Source organism: Mixophyes fleayi, chromosome 6, assembly GCF_038048845.1.
Source record: "Mixophyes fleayi isolate aMixFle1 chromosome 6, aMixFle1.hap1, whole genome shotgun sequence".
Lineage (NCBI taxonomy): Eukaryota > Metazoa > Chordata > Amphibia > Anura > Limnodynastidae > Mixophyes > Mixophyes fleayi.
This window is the reverse complement of record NC_134407.1, coordinates 176654599-176679388: the sequence shown is the minus strand read 5'-3', so window position 1 is coordinate 176679388 and position 24790 is coordinate 176654599. Positions and strand designations below refer to the sequence as shown.

Here is a 24790-nt window from a genome sequence, read left to right as displayed (position 1 = left end):
TACGGCCAGTTAGGGGGGGGCGCCCTGGGCGCATCCTCTCTGCTGATTGGATGGTGAGCGGATGATATCACCAAGTTTCCGTACGGAAAATATACGAAGTAAAACGATTTGTGACCACATGTAGGGGGCCGCCATGATCTTTGACGGATGACAACTTGGCGCATGCGCCCTATGTACCTTCGCTTCAGCGGAGATTCGGGTGGGAAGTAGCGGTTTGGGGCCGTCGGTGAGTGTGTTAGATGACAACGACTCGTCACTAGATAACAGGAACTGACTTAGTCTGCAGTCCGTGTAAACACCGTTTGTTTTCTGACGTCAGAGACCTGGAGTGACGTCAATGTTGACAACCTGGTGAGTGTGGAAGAGCTAGCGGCGAATTAAAGATGGCGCAGAGAGCGGAGGAAGAGGACGAGAGCTCAGGGCTGAGGATGAGGAGGAGCGGATCCCGGTCCGCCGCTGCCCGGGAGAGGGACGAGCAGGTGCGGGTAGTGCAGGAAGCCCTGCTGGGGACTCTGGGGAGCTACGAGCCGGTTCTGAGCTACCTGCAGGCCGTGCTGGTGTGGGAGAGACCCCGACACAGTGCCCTGCTCCACCTGGTCCTCAATGCTGCCTTCTGGTGAGCTGGATCCATCGTTATTATACTACAGCTTATTACTATTATGTTTCCTGGTTAGCTAGATCCATAATAATACAGTACATATAACTAATACAACATATTGTTGCCTTCTGGTGAGCTGGATCCATAGTTATTACACTACATCATATTACTATTACTGTTATGTTTTCTGGTTAGCTAGATCCATAATAATTATTATAATACATATTGTTGTTTTCTAGTGAGCTAGATCCACAGTAACTATTACAGTACATAGAGAGCTATTGAATCTTATAACATGTTGGTTAATTGCAAACTAGACCTATAATAATGTTTGCAGTGCATAGTACAACTATTAGATTATCCTTTCTGGTGAGCTTGATGCATAATTAACATTGCAGTGCTTATCTTAACTATTGCATATAACAGATTCCAGCTACTCTGGTAAGCTAGATTCATTATATGTCATAGTATATTTTATTACTATTACATATTAGAGTGCATGCTGGTGGTAGTCATTGTACTGCTGAGCTGTCCTACCTGTTCTTGCAGCTTTGATTACCTGGTGCTGCTGCTGGTGTCTTATGCTCAGTTACTGCTTTGCCCAAATCCTGAAATGTTGGATCCTTGTTTGGAAAAAAAAATAGTTACTATTTAACGCCTGGAAAGTCAAACAGCAAGTGAAAAATCTAGGCCCAAACCCAACCCCACATTAAATCTATAACTGCATTTGTTTGTTGGACCTCCTTCCATGCAGTCAGCCCCAGAATTTAATTAATAGCATTCACATTTAATAAATATGCCTCATCCTCCACCCCCCCCCCCCCCCCCATACAGAATGGGCATTAAATGAATAGCACCCGCATTTAACTAGCCCAACATTCAATTGCTAGTGTTTTTATATTTAATAAATAAGCCTTCTTCCTCCTAGCCTCCCTTGACATTAAATTAACAGCATTCCCATTTAATAAAAATACTTATTTTCCCCACCAGCCCCATAAGCAAATTAATAGTTTACAAATTTCCCCCACATTTAATAGAGATTATTGTTGCTAATTACGCTACTATTCTACCACCCTCTGTAGCTCTTGGCCTGCTACGCTAGCCCTGTTTTCTTTAGCTTATACATACTTCTCTGATTTCTACCATGAGTCACACTCATTGTCCCTCATATAATGTGATCTACATTACCATGTTACCTGTATTTTTTTATTCATTCACTATGTCTGGTCTATGTATTTTGTTCTTCATGTATCATGTTATGGATCATTGCTTTCTGTATATGTCATGTACGGTGCTGTGGACCCTTTGTGGCGCCTTATATTTAATATATAATAATAAAGATCCCCCCCCCCCCCCATTCCTTCCTGTTTCTTCCACCTCTCTCCCCCAGTATATTTTTTTCCCTGTCTAACACACGTATACTTTAATGCATTAGACGTAGAAATTCAGGATTAGCCGTCGCGGATGTTTTTTTGCCATAGTGTTCTCTCCTCTGTTCTCTTTGAAGTTTTACTTTCTTTTCTTCCTTGCTTCTTCCTGGCTTCTCTCCACTGACCGTTATGATGTCCCAACACAGCAGTAAGCTGTCGCTGGACAGATGCTGGGATGCGTTGCGGTCCTGTGGTAGCACCCCACTCTTGTATACCTGGGGGAACTGTAGCTTAGACATTTAGCCGGCGCCAATTGCACCCCATCGGGCTTCCGCCCTGGCCAGTCTCGCTGCCCTTGATATGGCCTGACCTTGCATATAACTGCAACAACTTGACTTCAATGCTGTGTGTGCAATATATTCCTGATGATCATTATATTGCACATAACAGCTCTGCCTGGACCTCTTTGCATCTGCCTTGCCTTAGATATAATCAAAATAATTATACCAAATTAATAACTGCTTAAAAATGCTGCTTTCTTGAGAAATACAACATATTGAGGATACTTATTATATTTCACATGTTATCTAGTTGACCTGCACCTCAATGCTACTTTCTGTCGGGATACTATGTTTATATTATCATAATATACTCGACTGCCCCATCTGAACCTTGGAGCGACTTTCATTTAAGGTATTTTCAGAGCAACTATTATAGCTTGGACTCACTACTGTCTTGTGATATATTAGGGCCGTCATACTAGTTGTCTTTATATTAGATAGTGTAACTGGCTCACCAGCAACAGAAATAATCATTTCTCTCTAATTTCATAATTTGTCAAGAATATTTGTATTATTATAGCTTGGTTGGAATTGTTGTGATTGGTCTTACATTCTGCTGGCAAATGTGGTTACAAAACTATTGCCAATTTTGAGTCATTCTGATGATGTTAATGGATTCATATCTACCTTGGCTACTAAAAGATTTTCCACCCACTGAAACCCGTATACTGGTCACTGTCCATAGGTGCTCCTCTTATAAAGGATCATGAACCATATGAGATATCATTGGTTAAAGTTTTATTTTGTGATACAGAAATAACATGTATAAATGGTGATATTCAGCAGTTTCATTTTCATGTCTTAGGTACATTGCAAAGTAACCTTTAGGCTTGTTTCTTTGTTTTGTGACGTACTGTACATAGAACTGTTTTATTGTGGTGTTTTCATACAATGGGGGAAGATTACTGAATACTGATTGATGGCAGCAGATTTTGTGTTTCCAGATGGTAGTCAGTGCTTGATATAGAAAGCTCACTAAGGGCATGGCCTAAGGTGTGCATATTAAAGGAACAGTATTTACATTGAACAAACTAATTTTTGGAATCATAAGTTTACTTGGCAAAAAATGCTTATGATGGTTATGAAATTGGAATTAAAAGAATATAAGTCCTGTTCTGTATGTATACTCTTTTGGTCCTTGTAATATACCAGTATTTGCAGGTTTTTCATCAATTCTAAGAGGTAAATGTATCAAACTGAGAGTTTCTGGCAGGTTTGAAAAAGTGGAGATGTTGCCTATAGCAGCCAATCAGATTTTAGTTATTTATTTAGTATATTTTACAAAATGACAGCTAGAATCTGGTTGCTATAGGCAACATCTCCACTTTTTCAAAACCGCAGTTTAGTAAATATACCCCTAAGAGTCTGCAAGAACACTTGAGGAACCAGGGAAGATGTGCATCCATTGACGTCCATAGTATCACTCCAAACCATTAGGTACCAGCAAATGTTTTCATTCGGAGCCAAAAAAAATAGATAAGGCAAAGAGCCAACCTTTACCTTTTTATATATGTGTGCATATTCATATACACAGTATAAACATGCGCATACATAACGCACACACATACATTGAGAATACATCATAATTTACAATATCTTGCTAAGTGAAAAAGAAGATATCCAACATTGCCAAAATATTCAGAATAATAATCAACTCAGCTCTTACCTCGCTTCTATGTCCAGCAGAGGAGGGTTCAAAGAGTACTTGGTTTCTTCACGGTAGCTCAAGGTGCTTCTGTATCCACAATCGCTGTGAAGAGAACTGTTTTTAAGGGGGGATAAAAAAAAAGTCATAAATATCGAACATGCCCCTCTGACCTCTTCACATTCTCACCAGGCCCCCCCACATTCCAACAGATATCCCCAAATGCCATCAGCCTCAGGCATACCTGTGACACCTCCCGCACAGAGGAAGGAGGGAGAGCAGACTACACATTCTCCTCCTCCTTCCTTGATTAAATAGCCTGTTATAACGTGACCTCCCTGCATAATGCAGAGGAGGTCACATGATGTGGCTGCTGTCAGTCAGTCAGTCAAGCTGTCAGATCTGTGGCTATCTGCACCCAGAGCAGTGCTGACAGCCAGAGATATACCCAGCCGGCCAGGAGCCTCAATTTTAAAGTCAAAGAGCTGCATGCAGTTCAAGAGTCGCGGGTTGGCCACCTCTGCACTAGACCTAAGAGCATTACCAGGACGTCATCATTTATAGGCAAGTCCTTCAGGGTGCAATACAATCTAAGATTTTCTCTCCAAAAGCCAACATTCTCCTTCCACTTCTCAGAACATGTCAGACTCACTTGAGAGGTGGATACATACTAGAAACGAGATGATTGGCAACCTTTCCTTTAAGAGTCTGCTCTCTTAGATCTCCAGGGGTACTTGAATTACAGGATACCTCAGTCTTATGCATTAAATAAACTGAAATATAAATTAGTTACATTTTATTAGTGAGGAATAACACATAAACAACTAATCAGAAGGGGTATTTTTAAAGGATTTAAATGCATAGATATTAGCTATATATATTTTTTTCTCAGATTAGGGGGCACTTTGAATACATTTACATTTTGAGGTTACTTGCACAGAGCTATATATATTTATTAAAGAAAAAGAAATTCAACCCTAAAGAACCCAACAAGTGTATTGCTATTGTGGGAAATTCAGTAAATACTGAAAATGATCACTATTTGTCAGCATCTGAACAGGACAGACGTGTCCTGCCTGCTCTCTGTTGGAGCCCAGCTTGGAACATCTTCTGGGTCCCGCATTTCACCCCTAGAGATGCCTTTTTGATGCCTGCCGTTACTTGCTGCCTATGGGTACTACTGCTCACGAAGTCAGCCACCCCTCACTTAGGTGCTTCCTCCTGCCGACCTGCTCCCCGGCTGATACTCTACTCTAGGCCGTGGTTTGGGCCCTACCCTCCGGCCTCACCTGCTTCCCTGCTAGCCCTCTGGTGAGCCTGACACAACATTCATCTGGGTCCACTCCACCCTGGAGAAGACGTCATCACCTGTCGCCTAACCCTCCATTTGGTCACCTGATCCTACACCCACCCTCCTCTCATAGGCTCACTCAACTCTTTCTGGACTGCACTACTACAGCCACCGGTCTGGGCCTTCTTTCTGGTCGGACCTCTCATCACTGTCTTCTCATTCCTGAAGCCTGATTGCTTGCTACTGTCGTTGACACCCGCTGCCTCCGATTCCGCTCCTCTGATCCCGATGTCGCTTGCTGCTCCCTTCTCCGCCCTCCACGTCCTCTGATCCCAATGACGCCCTCCACTCCGGTTTCCGGCCTCCACGTCGCCGACACTTACTGCTTGGAGGCTTGATTATCCTACACCACCTGCTGCTCTGGTCCTGACTGTGTCTCCAGATGTTCCAGGCCTCGACAGAAGCTGCTCTCTACGCTGTTGACTGGGCCTTCTCTCCGCTGGTTTGTGGTCCTTTTGCTCCTGCCTGCTGTCTACACCTCCGGCCACAGCCTCGTTTTGCATTCCTCTCCAGAACCCTCCCCGCCTGCTGCCCACCACCAGTCCTCTCTCGGTCTGTGTCCCTGTCAGCCTCCCTGGATGCCTCTGCCCTTCTCCCAGGTGGCCACTGGAACTGGGACCACTCTGCACTGCCCACTCCTCGCCAGGGTGCCTCTGGTTGCCTCATCCCCCTCTCTACCCCCTCACAGTGTTCACATGACCCCTATCCCCTACCTGTTCTCCCCCGGTCCCCTCTCCCTCTGTTACCGGCTCTCTGTAGCCCTTCATTACTGCTATTACCATTTCAATTTCCCATACGTTTACCATAACCTTTATTTTAATTTTTACTTCACCTTATATTGTCTCTGCCACTGCCTTTCTGTTTTACTCCGTTTTTTTAGTCCTAATTTACTGTTTTATTCTGTTCTGTTAGTCCTTAATTTGCTCTGGTCAACTACGGTCTGCCTTTTGCTGCCCTCACCTCTGTGCTACTCCCTTGCCTTCCCGTCCCCCTGTCTCTCTCGCTCCCCGTCCCCCTGTCTCTCTCGCTCCCCGTCCCCCTGTCTCTCTCGCTCCCCGTCCCCCTGTCTCTCTCGCTCCCCGTCCCCCTGTCTCTCTCGCTCCCCGTCCCTGCCTTCTCTTACCTTGCACACTGTTTCAACCTATCGCTCTCCTCTGGCGTAGTCCCCTCATTTAAACACGTTCTTATCTCTCCTATCCTCAAAAAACCCAGTCTTGACCCCACCTCTCTTGCTGATTATCGCCCTATCTCACTTCTCCCCTATGCCTCCAAATTACTTGAGCGTATTGTTTGCAGCCGCCTCACCAGATTCCTCTCGGACAATTCCCTCCTCGACCCCCTCCAATCTGGTTTCCGCCCCCTCCGCTCCACTGAAACTGCCCTGGCCAAAGTTACTAATTATCTCCTATCTGCCAAATCCAGTGGTCACTTTTCCCTACTCATCCTCCTCAACCCCTCTGCGGCCTTCGACACCGTGGACCAGCCCTTCCTGCTGCAAACTCTTCTCTCTCTCTGTCTCTCTGGATCTGTCCACACCTAGTTTACCTCATACCTTGCTAACCGCTCCTTCTGTCTCCACGTCTGGTTTTTCCTCCACCCCCTCCCCTGTCCCCGTAGGAGTCCCTCAGGGCTCTGTTCTCTGTCCTATACTCTTTTCGCACTATACTTCCTCCCTTGGTGCTCTCATCTCCTGCTTCGATCTTCAGTATCACCTTTATGCTGACTACATTCAACTCTTCATCTCTTCCCCTGAACTTTTCTCCACCCTCCTCTCTCGTGTATCTGACTGCCTCTCTGCTATCTCCTCCTGGATGTCCTCACGCTTTCTCAAAATTAACATCTCTAAAACTGAACTCATTATCTTTCCTTCCCCTAGACTCCCCTCCCACCATGACCTCTCTATCATTGTTAACAACAACACCATCTCCTCTGCCTGGGTGTCACCCTTGACGCCTCTTTTGCCCCCCACATTCAATCACTTGCCCAAGCCTGTCTCTTCCAACTAGGCAACATCCCTTCCTCTCTCAGGATGCCACCAAAACTATCGTCCACGTATCATCTCCCGCCTCGATTATTGCAACCTCCTCCTTACTGTCCTCCCCCACTCCCATCTCTCCCCTCTATACTCAATGCGGCTGCAAGACTCATCTTACTTTCATGCCGCTCCTGCTCTGCCTCCCCTCTCTGCCTTGCCTTACACTGGCTCCCCTTCCCTTACATAATCCTTTTCAAACTCCTTACCATCACTTACAAGGCTCTCTCCCAGTCTACTGCCCCTATATCTCTAACCTCCTCTCCAATCACACCCCTGCCCGCTACCTGTGCTCAGCCAAAGACCATCGCCTCTCCTCCACTCTGATAACCTCTTCCCACTCCAGAATCCAAGACTTCTCCCGTGCGGCCCCCCTTCACTGGAACGACCTCCCTCGCTCCATCCGTCTCTCTCCTAATCTGTGCTCCTTGAAACTGGCACTTAAAAATCACCTGTTCCTCAAAGCTTACCAACCATCCACTTAACCGCCTCATCTCCTCTGCTCGTTCTACCCTCTCTCCTCCCGACCCCCTTTTCTCTCCCAATTGCTTCAACTGGGTCCTCTTTTTTGCCTATTTTTGTTTACCCTCCCTTAGGATGTAAGCTCGTATGAGCAGGGCCCTCTTCCCTCCTGTCTCCATACCTGTTCTTCTGCTCCATCTTTACTGCATTAGCCTGCCTGGAGTTTCTGCAGTATTGGTATTTTTTGTTTATTGTTCAGTACTGTTTCACCCTGTATAGTCTGCAGTTTGTACTGTGTACAGCGCTGCGGAAATCTTGTGGTGCCTAACAAATAAAGGATGATGATGATAATAATTTGGAACAGAGAGAAACAATTGTTCAATGGGTTATTCTGAAATATAAATCTTGTAAAATCATAACACAAACATCCCAGATCAATAAAATGAAGGGGGAAAAAACACGAGCTTGATATTTATTTGTAATTTCATTGTATTATGTCTTGGTGGGCACCCGCTTGTTTCACACTACATTATGGATGACAGGCTGTGAGTGACCTTTAATGTTTACTGAATATCGAGATATGCTCTTGCTTGCAGTAAATTACAAGGGCCTCTATGCATTGGCTTGCATGTGCAGTCATTGGTACATGCTCTTGTCTAACGCAAAACAAAATCCACAGTGTCATTTTATAGACAATACTGACTGCTGTGTCTTGTGCTGTTGTCAATCAACTCTGCGTCAGAACAGGACAAATCCCAGGAGCCACAAGAAAACAACTGCCAGTGCTTAACTTTTATAGGTAGACAGCTTATCTGCTTTATTAACAGATCCTGATGGCTCCTAGACTTGACTTATTTGTTCCTGACTTCTACATTATTTTGTCCACTCCTGCTCTACTGTATGTGAGAATATTAGCTCGGAGCCTCTCTTCTAGTTGGAGCTTCTAAACTTGCCCATTAATATATTCTTGCAACAAGTTTAAAAGGTTGTGTCCCCTTGCTGTGCAGGAATGCCTTTTACTCCAGTCTGTACTTCAGGGCAAATACAACCGACTAGATTTTCAACATTGCTTATTTGTGTAGCCTTTTCTATCTGCAATTGGAGCTCAGTCTGTCCCTCGTATTTTCGGTCTGTGCAGTTGTATGGAATGCATGCCTTCCAATTAGCATTTTCAATACAATTGCACCATTCAGTATATTTTATTAAAATTAATTCTGGGTGTTGCCTCCCCTCCCTCTTGGCTGTGCTAGACAGGGGCAGGGGATGTCTTATTAAAAAAACATTGCTGCACTGGCTCACAGCTAGAGGCCGCACTGCACCTCTAAGACAACAGGAAGAATGCTTCCCAGCCTACGGAGTTGCTGGCCCAAAACATTGATTTTGTGACTGGCCCAGTCCGCCTATGTCCCCAGTTGAATCGCCCTACCAGGAAAACGTCTGATAAAGTCTACGGGCAATCTCCAAGCACGTGACAAGCTCTCCTTTATTAAAATCCTGTAAGTCCTGAGACCTTATTGTATCACTTCTCATCTACAATTTAGGCATAACAAATGTAGTAAAATATCACTGTTGGCCACATTTTTAATGACGGAAAGCACATTATGTACTTGCCTGATGAGTGTGCCAGACAATAAATCATTAAGGGGCATATTCAATTAGCTTTCCGGTCCGCGGGATCGCGCCGGAACGGGCCGCGTAGTCAGTCCACGGTACCGCAATAACGTGGATTTTCGTTCACACCCCATAGGGTTGCGTACGAAAATCTGTGTTATTGCGGTACCGTATTACCGCCAATACTGCGCAGGTTTCGCGTTACCGCGAACCGGAAAGCTAATTGAATATGCCCCAAAGTATCTTATGTAAGGTACCTAATTGAACGAAAATAGTGGAAGCAGAATAGTTTAGGTGCCACTAGTGCCTCTTTTTGACTAATTTCCTTACATTCTGTTAGTCATTTATCCTGTGCTAAAATTTTCCTTGGCATTCACTCAACAGTATAGAGAATAATCTGTAATATGTAACCAGTTTGTAAATCGGTCAAAGCATGTTGTCAATTCTGAGAAGAATTAACTGCTGGCCTTAATCCTTTTGAATTAAGACAATTTTTTCTTCTTCACTGATGTTACCCCCAACTGGGCAGAGAGATAAATAACTTCCTCACAACTGTGGGCAGTGAAGTGTTATTGCTTGTTTAAAGCCACAATAGCAGGGACTACTGTGCAGGTGTTCTTTCCCATCTGTTCCATAACTTATTTATAACTCGTTAGTCAGTAACCTGCTGGCTGTTGAACTCTCTGGTATCTATCCATTCTCCTGTTTATCACAGGATGAAATGGTGAGGAGTTCCTCTATTTCCTGCTGGTATTCCGCTTATCGCTGACAAGTTAGCAGAGAAATTATAAATTGTTTCTTGTTGAAAAAAAGTAATTTATTGAAAATATCTGAATTTAATAACAGGAATAACCATGTTTTATGTAGCAAACCGCCTCACATAAATATTGCACCTGTCTGATATTTTATCTGATCTGAAAGTCTTTCCGCCTCCAACCCTTAAATTTAGTTTTTCTGTCATAATCTGTGTAGCCCAGACTTCCCCTGATTCTCCATCTTGTTACTTGCAACATCGCGAGTTCCACATCATTTGTCTACCAGCTAGGTATTCTGGGTAGTCAGGTGACCGTGATATAAGGATATACTGACTGGAGGAATGGGCAGATGTAGATAGATAAACAAGAGAAGGAAAAACTACTTCTGTGGATTCATTTTTTAATAAATGAGAAGTATAAATAAGATTCTGTGATAAGCAATGCAACTTTATTTGACTCTGATGCTATATTATACAGTGATGATAAAAAGTATGTCAACCCTTTTAAAATTATCTCCATTCCTGTTAACTTCTCCTAAATGTGTCTGATTGCTTGACCAGCAATAACAGATGTGAAGGGTAACCATAGTGCCTCGAACGTACAGCAGCGGTCTGCACTTAAGATATCATTGATGCCTTTGTCCTACATAACATGTATAAAATATATTTGTTTTTAAGCTTAAAACCCCATTTTCTATGTTCATGTGCCCAGATCTGCAGATTACTTTAGGGTAGATGTTAAGCTGCTTTCCAGCTTAGAGGTTTAAGTGTGGTCATATCTGTGAGTCATGTGGGAACAGGGAGCTATACTGACATGTAACAGTCCATGTTTGGAGTTGTACACCTGCTAAGATAGCATCTAGAAAGCATACATTTGTTTGCTTAATCTGTATAATAAACACATGTTTGCATTATGTCTTCTGAAAATTATACTTGTACATGGCAAATATTTAGGGCAAAGTGACAAGTCTGTAGAGACTTATTATGCAGACTGTTATTCAGTTATTTCTCAGTTATAGGTGTACAAAACTTGTGTAATATACTCAAAGTCCATGTTCTGAGGACCACAAACAAAGGGAGTATTGTGACAGATACTGTATTTTTGTTCTTGTGACACGAAGAAATAGCCGGGTGGTAGCAGTTGTAATACTTTGCAATAATATTGAAAAATGTTGGAGGTTATTGCCCACACCTGCCAGGGCTGGTGGTCAGTGGTCTAACACACTGCTGGCTGTAGTACTCACATAGTGCGTGTTCTTATAGGAGAAACAATGGTTTGCTATATTAATATAGGACTCTATTGGGCTCCAAGAGCCAGGTGGAGCACCCGAGAAATAACTGCTGGGGAGAGCACTGCTGTACATTCTTTTAACACTGTAGACTTCCTATAGCTGTGGATGAGCTTGCCATGCACATCTTCAAGACTACCAGTGCCAGATGCAGCACATCAATCCCAAAACATCACTGAACCTCTTCCATGTTTTGCTGTAGAGAAGCTGCTCTTTTGGTTTTGCTTTCTAGATTGATGTGTTTTACCAAAAAGCTCTAATTCGGTCTCGTCAGTCCACATGACGTTCTCCCAGAAGGAATGTGGCTTGTTCCGGTATGCTTTGGGGAAACTCCAGTGATGTTTTCTTATGTCTCTCAGCAGTGGGCCTTCTACCATATAACTCCCTTTCAGTGAGTTGAAATGGTTATGCATTGTGCCTAAAAATCAGCTGGAGTGTTTTTGGCAATTGATCGAGGTGCTTTCTCCACCATGTGAACAATTCTGCACTGCAAACTTCTAACAGTACGTACAGTGGAAACTGGGACATCTAGCTCTCTGGAGATTGTTCATGCTTGGCTACAATCTTTTGTCTCACCTCATAATTCTCTGGCTTTCTATCTTTTCTCCATGCTCACACCGGGACACACCAGGACACAAAATGGGAGAATGAGTCCTTCTCTCCTCTATTCGAACTCATTTAATGAGTGGATTTTATATTGTACGCACCTGCTCTTCACTACAGGTGCATTCAGTTCCAAAGTGAAGGTGGATTGCCTGCTTGTAATCTACTTATTTCTAACTTCTGAAAGGTGCCAATAAGTTTGTCTGGCCCACTTAGATTTCTGTGTGGAATAAGCTACAACTCATGCATTTTTGTGTTTTCTACTCTACTGCAAATCAAAGAAAGACATATGTGGATGCCAAAATGTTTTTTTTAAGTTCAACAATTTTCTGGAAGACATGTTGGCACAAGAAATCTGCAATGAGACGTGTGTGTGTGTGTATGTATGTGTATGTGTGTGTGTGTGTGTGTGTGTGTGTGTGTATATATATATATATATATATATATATATATATATATATATATATATATATATATATATATATATATATATATATATATATATATATATATATATATATATATATATATTATTAATTTGATCTCTGGAAAATGTCTGTTGTGCACATATTTGGTCAAAATGATGTCAAATGTTTCACTTTTATCTGTCTTGGCCTTCAACATGTAAATTGGGGGCAAGGCAACATGTGCAAAGATAAATGTCTATTCTGTAAACATTGCCAGCTGAGTAAGGGATACATTGACCTTCCTTTCACTTGATTTTGTTGAGTGTTTCCTGATGAAGTTGTTAAGGCTTATTTATGAACACTGCAATTAGATGCAGAGTTTGCACTAAACCATGCCAACCAGCCAGACACTAGCTGTCATTGGACCTTATTTACGACATGCACTTGACGCACAGTGCAAATTGACAGTTTGCCATTTATAGGTTAAATTGTTTAGCATTGATTGGCAGTTTTGGCTAACAATTAAAAGGTGATCGCAAATACATAGTGTGATCTGATGACTGGTATATACCACACTGACGTTGGAGTGTACCTGACATCTATTTGTAAAGCCTGAGTCACACCTAGCGGCAGTATACAGGTTTTCACACACATCATTTTGGAGAGAACCTGCATAACTTTGACACAGGAATAATGTAAATAATTTGTGTGGGAGGGGGGGCACTCTGTGTGACTGAAATATGTGTTTATTTTGTTGCACGGATGAATCCTGTTTTGTATACCTGTTGATGATTGTTTAGTACCCTGCATTTCAAAAGCGAAAATTTATACTGTTACTTATGGGGTCAAAACAGGTTAGCAGTATGTTGTTTTTTTACTGGTTACAGTGCATAAAACACAAGGATAGACATTGCCGTAGGAACTCTGTGTGACAAAACTGTCTAAAAATCAATTCTGTTTTTGCAGGTTCTTTGCTTTGACCTCGCTCAGAATTGTATTTCTGGCAGCATTTGGCCTGATGATCATCATCTGTGTGGATCAGTGGAAGAACAAAATATGGCCTGAACTTGGAGGTATGAAATTGGGGGCAGCATTGACATGGCGTTCACGCCCTTCTAACGCCATGATGTCTTGTACAATTTACTGTTCATGTGATAAATTTCCTAGTGGAAAGTGATGCATTTGTTTTTGATTTGATTTTATTCTTAGCAAATCAGTTATTTTATTTACAAAGCAAATGTCATTATGTCATATAAAATATTTAGATTGAAAAAGACTTACGATGTTCAAGTTTAACCCTTCACCCTCGTAATCTGTATTCATTTAATACAGATTATGTAAAATAAATAGCACAGAGGTTAGTATTGCTGTCTTGCAACGCTGGGGGCGTGTATTCTATTCCAATCAGGGCATGATCTGGGGAGTCTGTATGGTCTTCCCATGTCTGTGTAGTATTCCTCCACGTGGTCTGCTTTCCTCTCACACTCTGATGGGCAGCCTGAAACACTGCATGTATGGCCTTCTAGCATATTAAAAGCACACATCCTAACTCTCAGTAATAAGTTTAAAACAGAACATGTAATCAAAGGAAGAGAACACCCTTTGACACAAGATCACTCATGTACTCCAAAACTCCCTCCAGACTTCCTCACATGTCGCTCAGTCCCTCACTGGGGGAGTACCAGTGACCACCCACTACGAATTAACAGCTAATGGCCTCTAATTAACAATTCCCACTAAAGAATACTGCCCTGCCAAAAAGTGTGCTTACCCAGTCAGCCAGCATTCAGGAATCACTAGGCCTCCTATGGAGAAAGGAGGCAGATCTGTATGTGCTGAATACTCTGCACGCTTCCACCTCTGATGTCCTGTGGTGTACCATCAGCTCTGACCTATTCTTCAGCAGTCACTGGGAACCGCAGATGAAGGCTCTCCATGCTGCCTCTTGCCCATCAATGTCAAGACATTTTCAAGTAAATATCCTAAAAGGTCTTGTTAACGAATATAAAGGTATCTAGAAATTCTATATTTTGTTTTGGATATATAATATTGCTGCACATCTGTATTGAGATGTCAAAGATTTAGTACATCTCTTTTTAACCTTGCTTTGCTGCATAACTGGAATTTTATGTCATTATATGCTGAAACAGCTTTATATATTTTTTTTTCCCCCAACATTTCAGCTGCGAGATCCCATGAGCTGGACAATGAAAGGTGAGATGAGTGATATGGCTATTGGTGAGGGAGGGGTTGGGTTGTATGATTCGGAGAGGGAGACACATGGCTCAGGCTGTACTCGAAGGGTGGTGTCAAATTGACATTTTTCCTGCCAGAACAGTGCAGCGTTTAGACGTTTGTTTAAGTGACACACGGCAATCTTTGAGGAAAAACTGCTTTCCAGTCGTACTGGAGGACTTCAGGTGTAAACCAACTGCGGAACAAAGCTGAAATGCTCTTGTGTGTCAGGGAAAGGGCACAACCCATGGAATGCTGTGTATAACTAAACACATTATAAGAAGTGGTTGTCTCTTTGCAGCTGGGGCTTTGTACATCCAAGGCTGCTGAGTGTCCCGGAGCTGTGTCATCATGCAGCTGAAGTGTGGGTCAGCCTGACAACTTTTCTAAGAAACCTTCTGCTCTTTAAGGCTGAAAACCCAGGCAAGGTAAGATTTAAAACAAGCCTAGGGAAATGTAACTTAGTGGGAAAGTCTTGCACCATGATTTTGTTTTTTAGCTTTAATGACTAAAATCCCGACAGCGTTTTGTTGTGTGTTTTTTTTTTTTTTCTTTTTTTTTTTTTTTTTTTCTTTTTTTATGGTTTTGACAAGTGCATCATTTAAAAGAACTTTAGATCTGCATGAACCGAACATTGCCACTAGTTACACATGTGACCCAATCTTCAAATGCTCCATCGTATTTAGTAGGCCACATTGAAGAGATGAAAGTAAAAGGGGCCATCCTTGATGCCATAGGGCAAACTTGCTGAAAATGGCACTTGTGGGGACCAACAACTACCATAGAATTCCGTTGAGAGAGCATTCATTTAGCCGACCGGTGACTGCCATCGCTGTGATGATGTCATCGGCCATCTACACGAATGAAGCCCCATGTTATCTATTTGTTCAACCTGACTATTGTCCAGTTGGGACCTTTTTAAGTCTCTATATTTCCTCTTGACTGCAAGCACAAGCCAGGGCGGTCATTGACTGACAGGATGTTTGATCACACACGGCAACATGTGCGTGTGGACAAAAACTACATAAGTGGTTAAAAAAAATTAGCATGATGTAGCCTCTACTTTCACTCATAGATCCATTAGTGATCCTTTTTTCAGTTGTCGGTACCACTTTAAATAATGACTTTATTCCCAGTTTACAAATTCTGTCGCAAAAACCAGCATTTCTTTCCAGCCAGAAGATGATGGAATGTGTAGTTCTATAGCAGCTGGAGAGAGGAACAGATTGTCTACCTTGGCTCTATTCACATATTGATCATGTTGTCATTTCACTTGTAGTTCTGTCTATTGATCTGTGGATTCCTCACTTTCCTGGCTGTCCTTGGTGGATACATACCTGGCCTTGTGCTCTCTTATCTACTGTGTGAGTCCGTCTTCTTTTTTTCTTATTATACTTCTCAAGTAAATATGTAAAATGTTAGTCAGGGCTGGAGATGAGGACTAGGACAAGCATCCTGGTGACCGTTACATGTTTTCTCTTGTATGCTCTGCCTTTCCTCCAGATCTCCTCCTGCTGTCCGCTCTTCAGTGAATCAATCTGGAATCATTAGAATTTGTTCCATGAATTTACACCACCCATGCACGGTATTCTGTAATACTGGAGCAGCTCTTCTACCCAGAAGCCCCGGTGGCTATGTTACAGAATGTTCCAGCTCCTGTCACTGTGCATGGACCGTGTAAATTCTGAGACTCTGTTTAAATTGCTTCTAGCTGCCACAATGGTAGAGGGCAATGGTTTAGTGCATAGCTTTGGTATATGTGTGACACTTGCTGGTTTATTGTGTGTCTGGGCACATGGTTGGACCAGCGTATGGTAAGGTGGGTACATTATATGAGGGGTCACAGACTAATGGGTGGAGAATCTGAGCTGGTTCTGTGTGAAGGAGCACCGATATAGTATAATAATGTTTGGGCACATGGTTGGTATAACTGCCCAAAGTTTGTCATTATATAAAATTTGGGTGGATAAATAAAATACCACCATGGGCTACAGCTGTCCTCACAACCCAGCCAGTCTCTTGTGACTGGAAGTGTGTAGCAAATGAGATTTTATTTTGTTTGTTGAGTTTCATGTCAAAAGAATAAGAAGGGGGGATGGGGCACGAGATACAGAATTAGAAGGGAAGGTAGGAAATGGAGTACAGAGTCCAATCGGGACCAATGGCAATCTGACAACTTGCACGTCACAAACAATGCAGCAAAGAAGCGGCACAGAGGCACCTGGGGGGAGGGTCCGAAGAGGGGAGGAGTTGAGGTGGGTTATTAAAGAAGATGAGGGGGGGGGGGGGCAAGGTGCTGTTAGTAGAGGGGTAGTAGGGAGATGGCAACCAGAGTACGTGTGGTGAGTTAGAAGTGTGGCTTATTCTACGTGTCTGTTGCGTAATAGGAGGTCCAGTTGGAGAACTGGAGGGCACGGCTATGGATAAAAGCAGTATGACAGCTGCCAGACATACGGCAAATGTAGTTTCCATCTGTAAAATACCCATTCCTAAATCCTTGTTAAACAGTTTATAGCTAAAATAAATACTAATTATTAATATGGTATATTTTCCATGAAAGAGAGTCTAGTTCCTCACCATAAGTATTATCACTGAAAACTCACACTTGTTTTCATTTTCTTGATTTTGGCTGAGTAATATTTGAATTGCGGTGGTCTGAGGTTGGTTGTACATAGCTAGGACTGTGCTAATTACTGCTTTACCCTGTAACTTGTCTGTCTCTGCCCCACAGTGCTCTTCATCTTGCTTTGGCCTTTGGCAATATATCACCGTCTAGGACAGCGTGTGTACCAGAAGCTAGAGCCAGCCCTGCAGCGGTTGGACTTTAGTGTTCGCGGATTCATGATGTCCAAGCAGAAGGAAAGACAATGTGAGTGTTCTCAGCATCAGGGACTCCTCAGCACCCAGACATCTGCATCCCTACAGCAGTCCCTAATTTCCATAGACACAATGTGTTTTACCTCTCTGTTTGGGAGCATAACTGGGGTAAATTGGGGGAGTGGACAGAATAACCACTATATCTTTCACTCTAGAGGTCAAAATGTTCTTGGGCGCATTACCTTATTGTTATTTAGTCCTGGAGTGACACAATGATTAGGACTTCCTATATTAGCAGTTCAGAATATTGTTACAGGTCAGTAACTTTGCATCTTCCTGTGACTAGTGCATGGCCGCGCCCTTCCTCCCAACGAGGGAAGTGACAGTGAAGAGGAGCTGGCTGCGTTTTGTCCCACGGTAAGAACACACTTTCCTTATATCTTACTTACAAGGGTTAAAAACAGATTGTAGCAGGTTCAGATACCACAGCCATATGTTAGAAGTATGAATTAAGTGCATTGGATAAAGGAATTAGCTGGAGTAAAAAGCTCGATGAAATCCGTTTTATGTGGAAACATGCAGCAAGCCCTTCAAAGTTAATTTATGCTGCTGTCTTGTATAAAAAGTAAAATCTATTTTTATCATCTAAATGTCAGTGTTAAAGGAGATTACAGTGTTGTCTTATACAGTAGAAAGATCTACCAATACATAAGTAAGTGGCGACACAAGACTTTGCTACAGCTTTCAAAATATAGGAGAGGGCTGCCGTCTAGCAAGATATGTTCCCCTAACTTGAGTCTTCCAAAGTTGAATCTCAGTTTTTCCATTGTATCAGGCAGTGGCAGGTGTAACAGTCCATTTGTAGAGCAGTCCGTAATCTGATCATTAACAAATACTATTTACTTCTAAACGCCAACATACTGAACAGTTCATTACAACATACTTGGTATACGGGTGGGTCTTATAAAAGGTTCCCTCTTGCAATTCACAAAAACAATTCAATAAGTCTGAAAGTATTAGGTGGTTATGTGGGGGTAAAACATTTTTATTATTTTGTAGTGGATATAAATAGGGAAGAAAAAATTAGCAGGAGCAGGCTTCAGTGTACCTGACCAGAAGTACGACCAGTCCCCCCTCAATGTGAGTCCTGCATTTTCAACCAAAATAATTCTCCATTGGAGTATACATTACTTGGGAAAAGCATGACACCTTAGTGTGACTGAAACGCAAAACTGAATGGTTTGCTGCAAAGCTTCTGGTGTGGTGGAGTCAGCAGGAAAAGCAACAGTGATTGCGTGATCTTTAGAATAATCAGCAGATAGAGGAAACAGAGGAGGAAGGGAAGTAGACTCAAGCAGCATAGATGAAAGCTACTCTTCGCCTGCCGGCACAGTGCTAGAAGACATTACATTGTCTGCAGAGGCGGGGATCAGGGGAGCAGATGAAGCAGGAAGAGGAAAAAGGTTCACATCCACAGAGCCGGAGGAGGCCGCGCTGTACTGTGCGGCAGCCGGACGTGGTCTTCCTCGGGGGCAATGAGGATGACCTGGCTATGGGAATGCTGCTGGGCTCCTCGTCCTCGAGTCCCCTTACTCTGATGCTCTGGAATAGCATAAACGTTTCATGAAGCACCAATTTCCTAATTAAAGTATACTGCAACATATTTGAGCGATCCACAAATTCTTTTGCTTGAAATTGCCTTGTGGACCTAGCAGGAGGTTGTGTCTTGGACCATCACTAGGTTAAAATACATTGTGTCACTTACTGCGGTTTGGTGTCCACCGTGGTTTGAGTTGAAGAAAGTATAGGTCACATCTGGTTTTCGCCATCTTGTTTTTCAGGGTAGATAAAAGTTCAACATAGCCCATAGATGGTTTTCTCTCCCTATTTTGCCACTCTCATTGTCTGGACCACGTCCTTACAGTAGTGAGAAAGCTAGAAGTAAATGTCATCTAACGCAGGAATATGGAGTTCTGTTTTAGTCTACATAACTGTTCCAGTGTCTGCAGCTCATGATGTTCATTTCTTCCTCAGCTGGATGACTCCGCAGTTGCTAAAGAACTCGCTATTTCTGACTCTGAGCATTCAGACGCAGAGGTTTCCTACACAGAAAATGGGACGTTTAACTTATCCCGGGGCCAAACTCCCCTTACAGAAGGATCAGAGGGTAAACCTTTATTTTGAGTTTATGGAAATAAAAGGAGTGTATCATAAGAATATGTTTATTTTGTGTTGCAGAGTAATACAGTCTAGTATATGCTGTGGTCTGGGTGCTTTATTTTATACTTCCTGATCCAGGGGTAATCGAGAATGCTCAGGTTACTTTTCAGGTCACTACTGTATTAACATGTTTAGGTATGGACACCTTGGCTCCCTTTCTGTCATGGAAGGTCAAGTCCCAGCATGTTTGGCACAGTAGAATTATTATTTATTTATATAGCACAGCGCTGTACAAACAGAATTGTTATAAACACCTACTGGAGCACACAGTCACACTTTACTATTGAAGGCCCAATTGGGCCAATAAAGCAGAAAGGCAATTTACCTTCCAGTTTGTCTTTACTGTGAGGGGATCCAAAGCACGTGGAGGAATCCCACCAGCACACAGGGAGAGCATACAAGCGTCATAGCACGCTGAGTCAGAATCAAAGCAAAGGCCATAATTCTAACCACTGTGCCATGTGTGCTGGGGATACAACTACATAAGACCCTTCGGTTGCCCCAAGCCTGAAGTATACAATAAGGCTTTGGAATTCTTGAAAGCCTACAGCAACAGTTAAACTCCCACGTTCTGAGATTGTAGGAAAACAGTCTTTAATCCATATGTTCTATTTATAAAGCACAATATGACAGGGTTTTAGTACATAAGCTAAGTGTTCTCTATGTCCACATGACAAAGCACATTGGACAAACCAAAAGAGCCAGGAGGATAAGGATTAGTGATCTGTTAAGAAAGCAATGAGACCTGAAGCCACCACTGAGAACTCCACTCAAGAGGAAGAACAATTTAAAACTCTAGTCAGGCATTTCTTTCAAGCAACAATTTAGATTTACATTGGTTGATAAGGGAATATAATTCTGAGTCCTTGCACTTAACAGTTGTTGGATCACAAAATTCAGTTCATTTTATAAACTTATTTAGAAATGACAACAGATACAGAGAGAGAAGAAATGTGTACCAGATATAACGACAACAAGGTGATGGAAAGAACCCTAAAAAGAGCAAAATATCGTCGGTGTGTCATTTTGAAATTTTAATCGTAAAAAAGGGGAAGAAAGGATAAGAAGTGGGTGGAGGGTTAAAATTGAGAGCAGAGCACCTGTCGGGGTATAAACTAAAACCAGCAAAATAGCTAAAAGACAATCCAAGGATGTCATTGGATAAATAGATATTAGAGCTGTTAACATCACCATTCATTACATGTGAAGGGGTAAGCTAATGGGCAACAAAGAATTACTACAGAGTAGGAGGATTGGGGGAGGCAAATGTAAAACCAAGGTTCCCAAATGGGATAAAATTAGGTTAATTTTAACTTCAGGGCTTGTTCACATATGGGTATGAACGCATGAATACTAACAGTTTTAGAAGTGCCTTGAAGGCATTTTTAATGCATTGCACTTTTACGGATACCATCTATTGTATTGGTATATTGTGTTCAGGCATAAGAAATAAGGTTGTTCTGCATTCTAAAATGTTAAAATTTGATGTCTCAACAATCTGAACCGAAGATGAATCTGCTGCTGTTTTGTGATTCTGACGGTTTAGATATCATACTGTTCAGTGATGCAGTGTTGGAATGTACAAACTGCAGAGCCTCAAACCATTTCTACAGGTTCATAGCCGGATTTTTGACTGTCTGAAAATAGCAATAATACTAGTTGTTCACTCCTTTCAGCGGTTTTCTTATGTGGCCTTTAACTAGTCACATTCTTCCTCGGCAACCACTGTGTAATATGAACAAGCAAGGGTTACTACTCATTTACACAGCAGCCCCTGCTTTATTAATGATCAGGGAAATAGTTTGCCCACACCCTTTCTCAGAAGAGCGCTGCAGTTCACTGCTGCCAACTTGCCACCTGGATAGTTGCTATGGTAGCTTTGTGTAGCCATAATTCTAGTGATCTATGTAATACAAGGCTACATGCATATACACAATAGCATGTAACACTGCACAGAGGCTTGCAATCAAGCAAGAAGGACATCACAGGGCCAGATCTAGATTTTTGTTTGGAGGGGTGTTTAGTCCCCGTCCCCTTTTTTCCTTTGATCAGATGTGGGCTGCCTGTGGACGAACACTTTGTGCAGAAAGGCAGGCAGAGAATGCTGCCCGGCCGCTCTGATTGTGTTTTAAAGACCTGCACATAGTATGCGGCCCCTCCCATACTGTGGATCCGCCAATGTTGAATTATAAGGTTTGGGAAACTAGTCATGAGGCTCAAACAGTGAGTACTTTGAAAAACTGATTTGTATTGATAGGTGGCAAAAAGTAATAAGAGATCAGGTTAGAAGTTTGCCCAAAGACATTTTTTTCAGGATTAATTTTACAGGTTCATAGACCTAAGGGCCTGATTATAACCAGGTCAAACAATGTTGAGGTGCAAATACAATTTATTTTTTGCATGTAGGAAAAACACTGCCTGTATTATTTATTACTTTATAAGGCACCACAAAACTCTGCAGGACCCTACAAAGGATAGTAGAACAGAACAACAATAAATTAAACAATGAACAAACAGCAGAGAAATTGCATAAAACAGAGTGAGTAGGGAGCATCTTGGTGTGCGGGAACATGGGCGCAACTTCAGGGCTTGAGACGCAGAAGGAGGAGACATGGTGACCAGGCCACACACAGACACTGAGCACCTTTAATTTAACACTGTGATTTTGAGTGTAGCACACACATTCATGAGAGTTGAGGTCAGAATGTCACAAAGCGCTAGGTTACAGTGGTCTACACATGACATAAGAACATGTACACATCTTGTTTAGTGCATGAGGAATAGCTGACTACAAGATATGTAAGATGAAGATGGTGGAAATTTGCCCCCTCTGTTTCACGCCTCCAAAATCGGGCTTTCAAATATGAAAATAACTGAAATTAGGCTATGGGGATCTGGAGAGATTGGAATTACTTATTTACAGTTTATTGTGACCGGATGGGCTTACTTTACCACCCTGTTGGAATTGGTTGTACAGATTTGTCTTTAGGGCGCTCTACCTGTGTTAGCTCTTCTCTGTAGGTCACAGGAATACAGTAAGTAGGAGTAGTAATATTTATTGCTCATAAATCGCTCTTAAAAGAGCTAGTACACACAACATCCACTTTAAGGTAGTGGATGTTATATACATAGTACCTGGTGCAGAGCTACTTTTTTACACCGTTTAATACACACATTCTGCACGGAGGTAATCCAGCCCCCTATTTAACCAGCATAGGTTTATTCACTTATCTTGTCTATGACTGACTCATATCATGTTCTCATTCTTACCATTGTTCTCTACCCTACTACCACTAAGTCTGGGCTGGGGGATTTATCCTGAAATCTCTCTTGTCTCAAGAATCTAACAGGATACGGGTCCCCAAGTTTCAGATGGAATGCAATGCAAGTATACTGCAGCGTTAATAATATTGCTGGCAAGGGATCTGTTGATCTCTATTTTTTGCAGCATATGCTATCCTTGTGAATGTGTATGATATGATGAAAAGATTGTGAGAGTGAAGACCATGAATGTGAGGATAGAAGACTGGGCAGGTCTCTTAAAATATTTTATTCCCATCGATGTCTAACCACACTGGAGTACTTTCAGTTTTGTTTTATGGAATATTACAGTTGCTAATTAGTGTAGCATAGATAGAATTCAGTAATAGCTTGGGATTCTCTAGAGCATAGGAGGATATATTGGTGTAGAACAGTGTTGGCTAACCTGTGACACTCCAGGTGTTGTGAAACTACAAGTCCCAGCATGCTTTGCCAATATATAGCAGCTTATTGCTGGAAAGATATGCTGGGACTTGTAGTTTCACAACACCTGGAGTGTCACAGGTTAGCCAACACTGGTGTAGAATGTGCCAGGTCTTTTAAATGAGAAGTAGTGGAAATATTTTACAGGTCTATATTTAGATTCCTTTACAAAAAGTGCATGTATTACTTATGGATTATCTTATACTTGTAGATCTGGACCGCCATAGTGACCCAGAAGAGTCCTTTGCTCGAGACCTCCCTGACTTTCCTTCTATCAATCCAGATGCCATTGGAATAGATGATGAAGATGACACCAGCATTGGTCTGCCAATTGCAGCCATCCATCCCAATCTGGCTACTGATCAACTGTATGATGAGCAGGAGTCTTCAGAATCAGAGATACCATTGGCAGTTGGTGCTCGTCAGATCACAGACAACCTCTCCAACCTAGTCACCCGAGGCATGATACAGATGGCATTGGCCGGAGTCACCCAGCAAGCCTCTGGCTTTTTTGAAAACCCCAGAGCCAAAACATATCAGAGAAACTCGAGCTCTGAGATGGACACGGATGCTGAAGCTGATGACTTTGAGCTACTGGACCAATCTGAGCTGAGTCAGATGGAGCCAACCAGCCCACGTAGCCAACAGTGATTTACAGCGAAGGTGCCACTCCCTTGTGAACACACAATCTTCATTTTTTTAAGAGCTCTCATTGTAGACCTGTATATTAAGGCTGTGTCTTCTCAGTGTGCTCTTGTGTGAGTTTTCCATTTCTTAATACAGGCCTAACTAGCCTACTGCTTTATCACTGTGAAGTCTGAACCAGTAGATTAGTCAGTCTAGAATGAAAGACATAGTATTTTAAATCTAAATCCCTGCTGGATGATGGAGGATTTCTGTTCAATATCCCAACTCAATCTAAGACTAGATAACTGCAGTACAGGACTACCCTGTCAGTTGATACAATAGAGGTTTTTAATATTTTTTGGGCTTGATATTGGGGACAGATGTTTTAATTCAGAACATTTAATTGTGTCCTTTCCCTTAAGGCAGATGTTACATTCACCTTGCACATAAATAGAAGATATGTGTATAAAATGCTGAAGATTGGAGCAAATTACTAACCGTGTCCAACTAGAGCGGAGGACAGTAATGCCCCTGCGGCTTATGGTGTTGAGTTTTAAGGGCTTCATCCTGTGTCGTATTGTACAGTGCAACGTTTATTTTATGGTGGAGACCAGAAACTCTCCTTTTCTTCCCCCCTGAAAGCAAATGCACTTTTAATTTTGAATATATTTTGATTTTCACTTA

The 24790-nt window shown here is 42.3% G+C and overlaps 1 protein-coding gene across 1 annotated transcript; it reads left to right on the top strand.

Moving 5' to 3' along the window:
• Positions 1-64: 64 nt before the first annotated feature.
• RETREG3 (reticulophagy regulator family member 3) lies at positions 65-24790 on the top strand. The gene is made up of 10 exons (XM_075177386.1): positions 65-226; positions 320-616; positions 13430-13536; positions 14647-14677; positions 15000-15126; positions 15978-16062; positions 17430-17567; positions 17862-17932; positions 19550-19682; positions 23691-24790. The coding sequence occupies exons 2-10, from the start codon at positions 384-386 to the stop codon at positions 24128-24130; spliced, it is 1365 nt and encodes a 454-aa protein (XP_075033487.1). The 5' UTR covers positions 65-226; positions 320-383; the 3' UTR covers positions 24131-24790.

Bases quoted from the DNA above. Each gene is read 5' to 3' on its own strand.
- RETREG3 (XM_075177386.1), top strand. From the start codon at position 384: ATGGCGCAGAGAGCGGAGGAAGAGGACGAGAGCTCAGGGCTGAGGATG. The intron at 13,537-14,646 runs GTATGAAATTGG...CCAACATTTCAG, and splicing joins AATATGGCCTGAACTTGGAG to CTGCGAGATCCCATGAGCTG. The intron at 15,127-15,977 runs GTAAGATTTAAA...TTTCACTTGTAG, and splicing joins AGGCTGAAAACCCAGGCAAG to TTCTGTCTATTGATCTGTGG.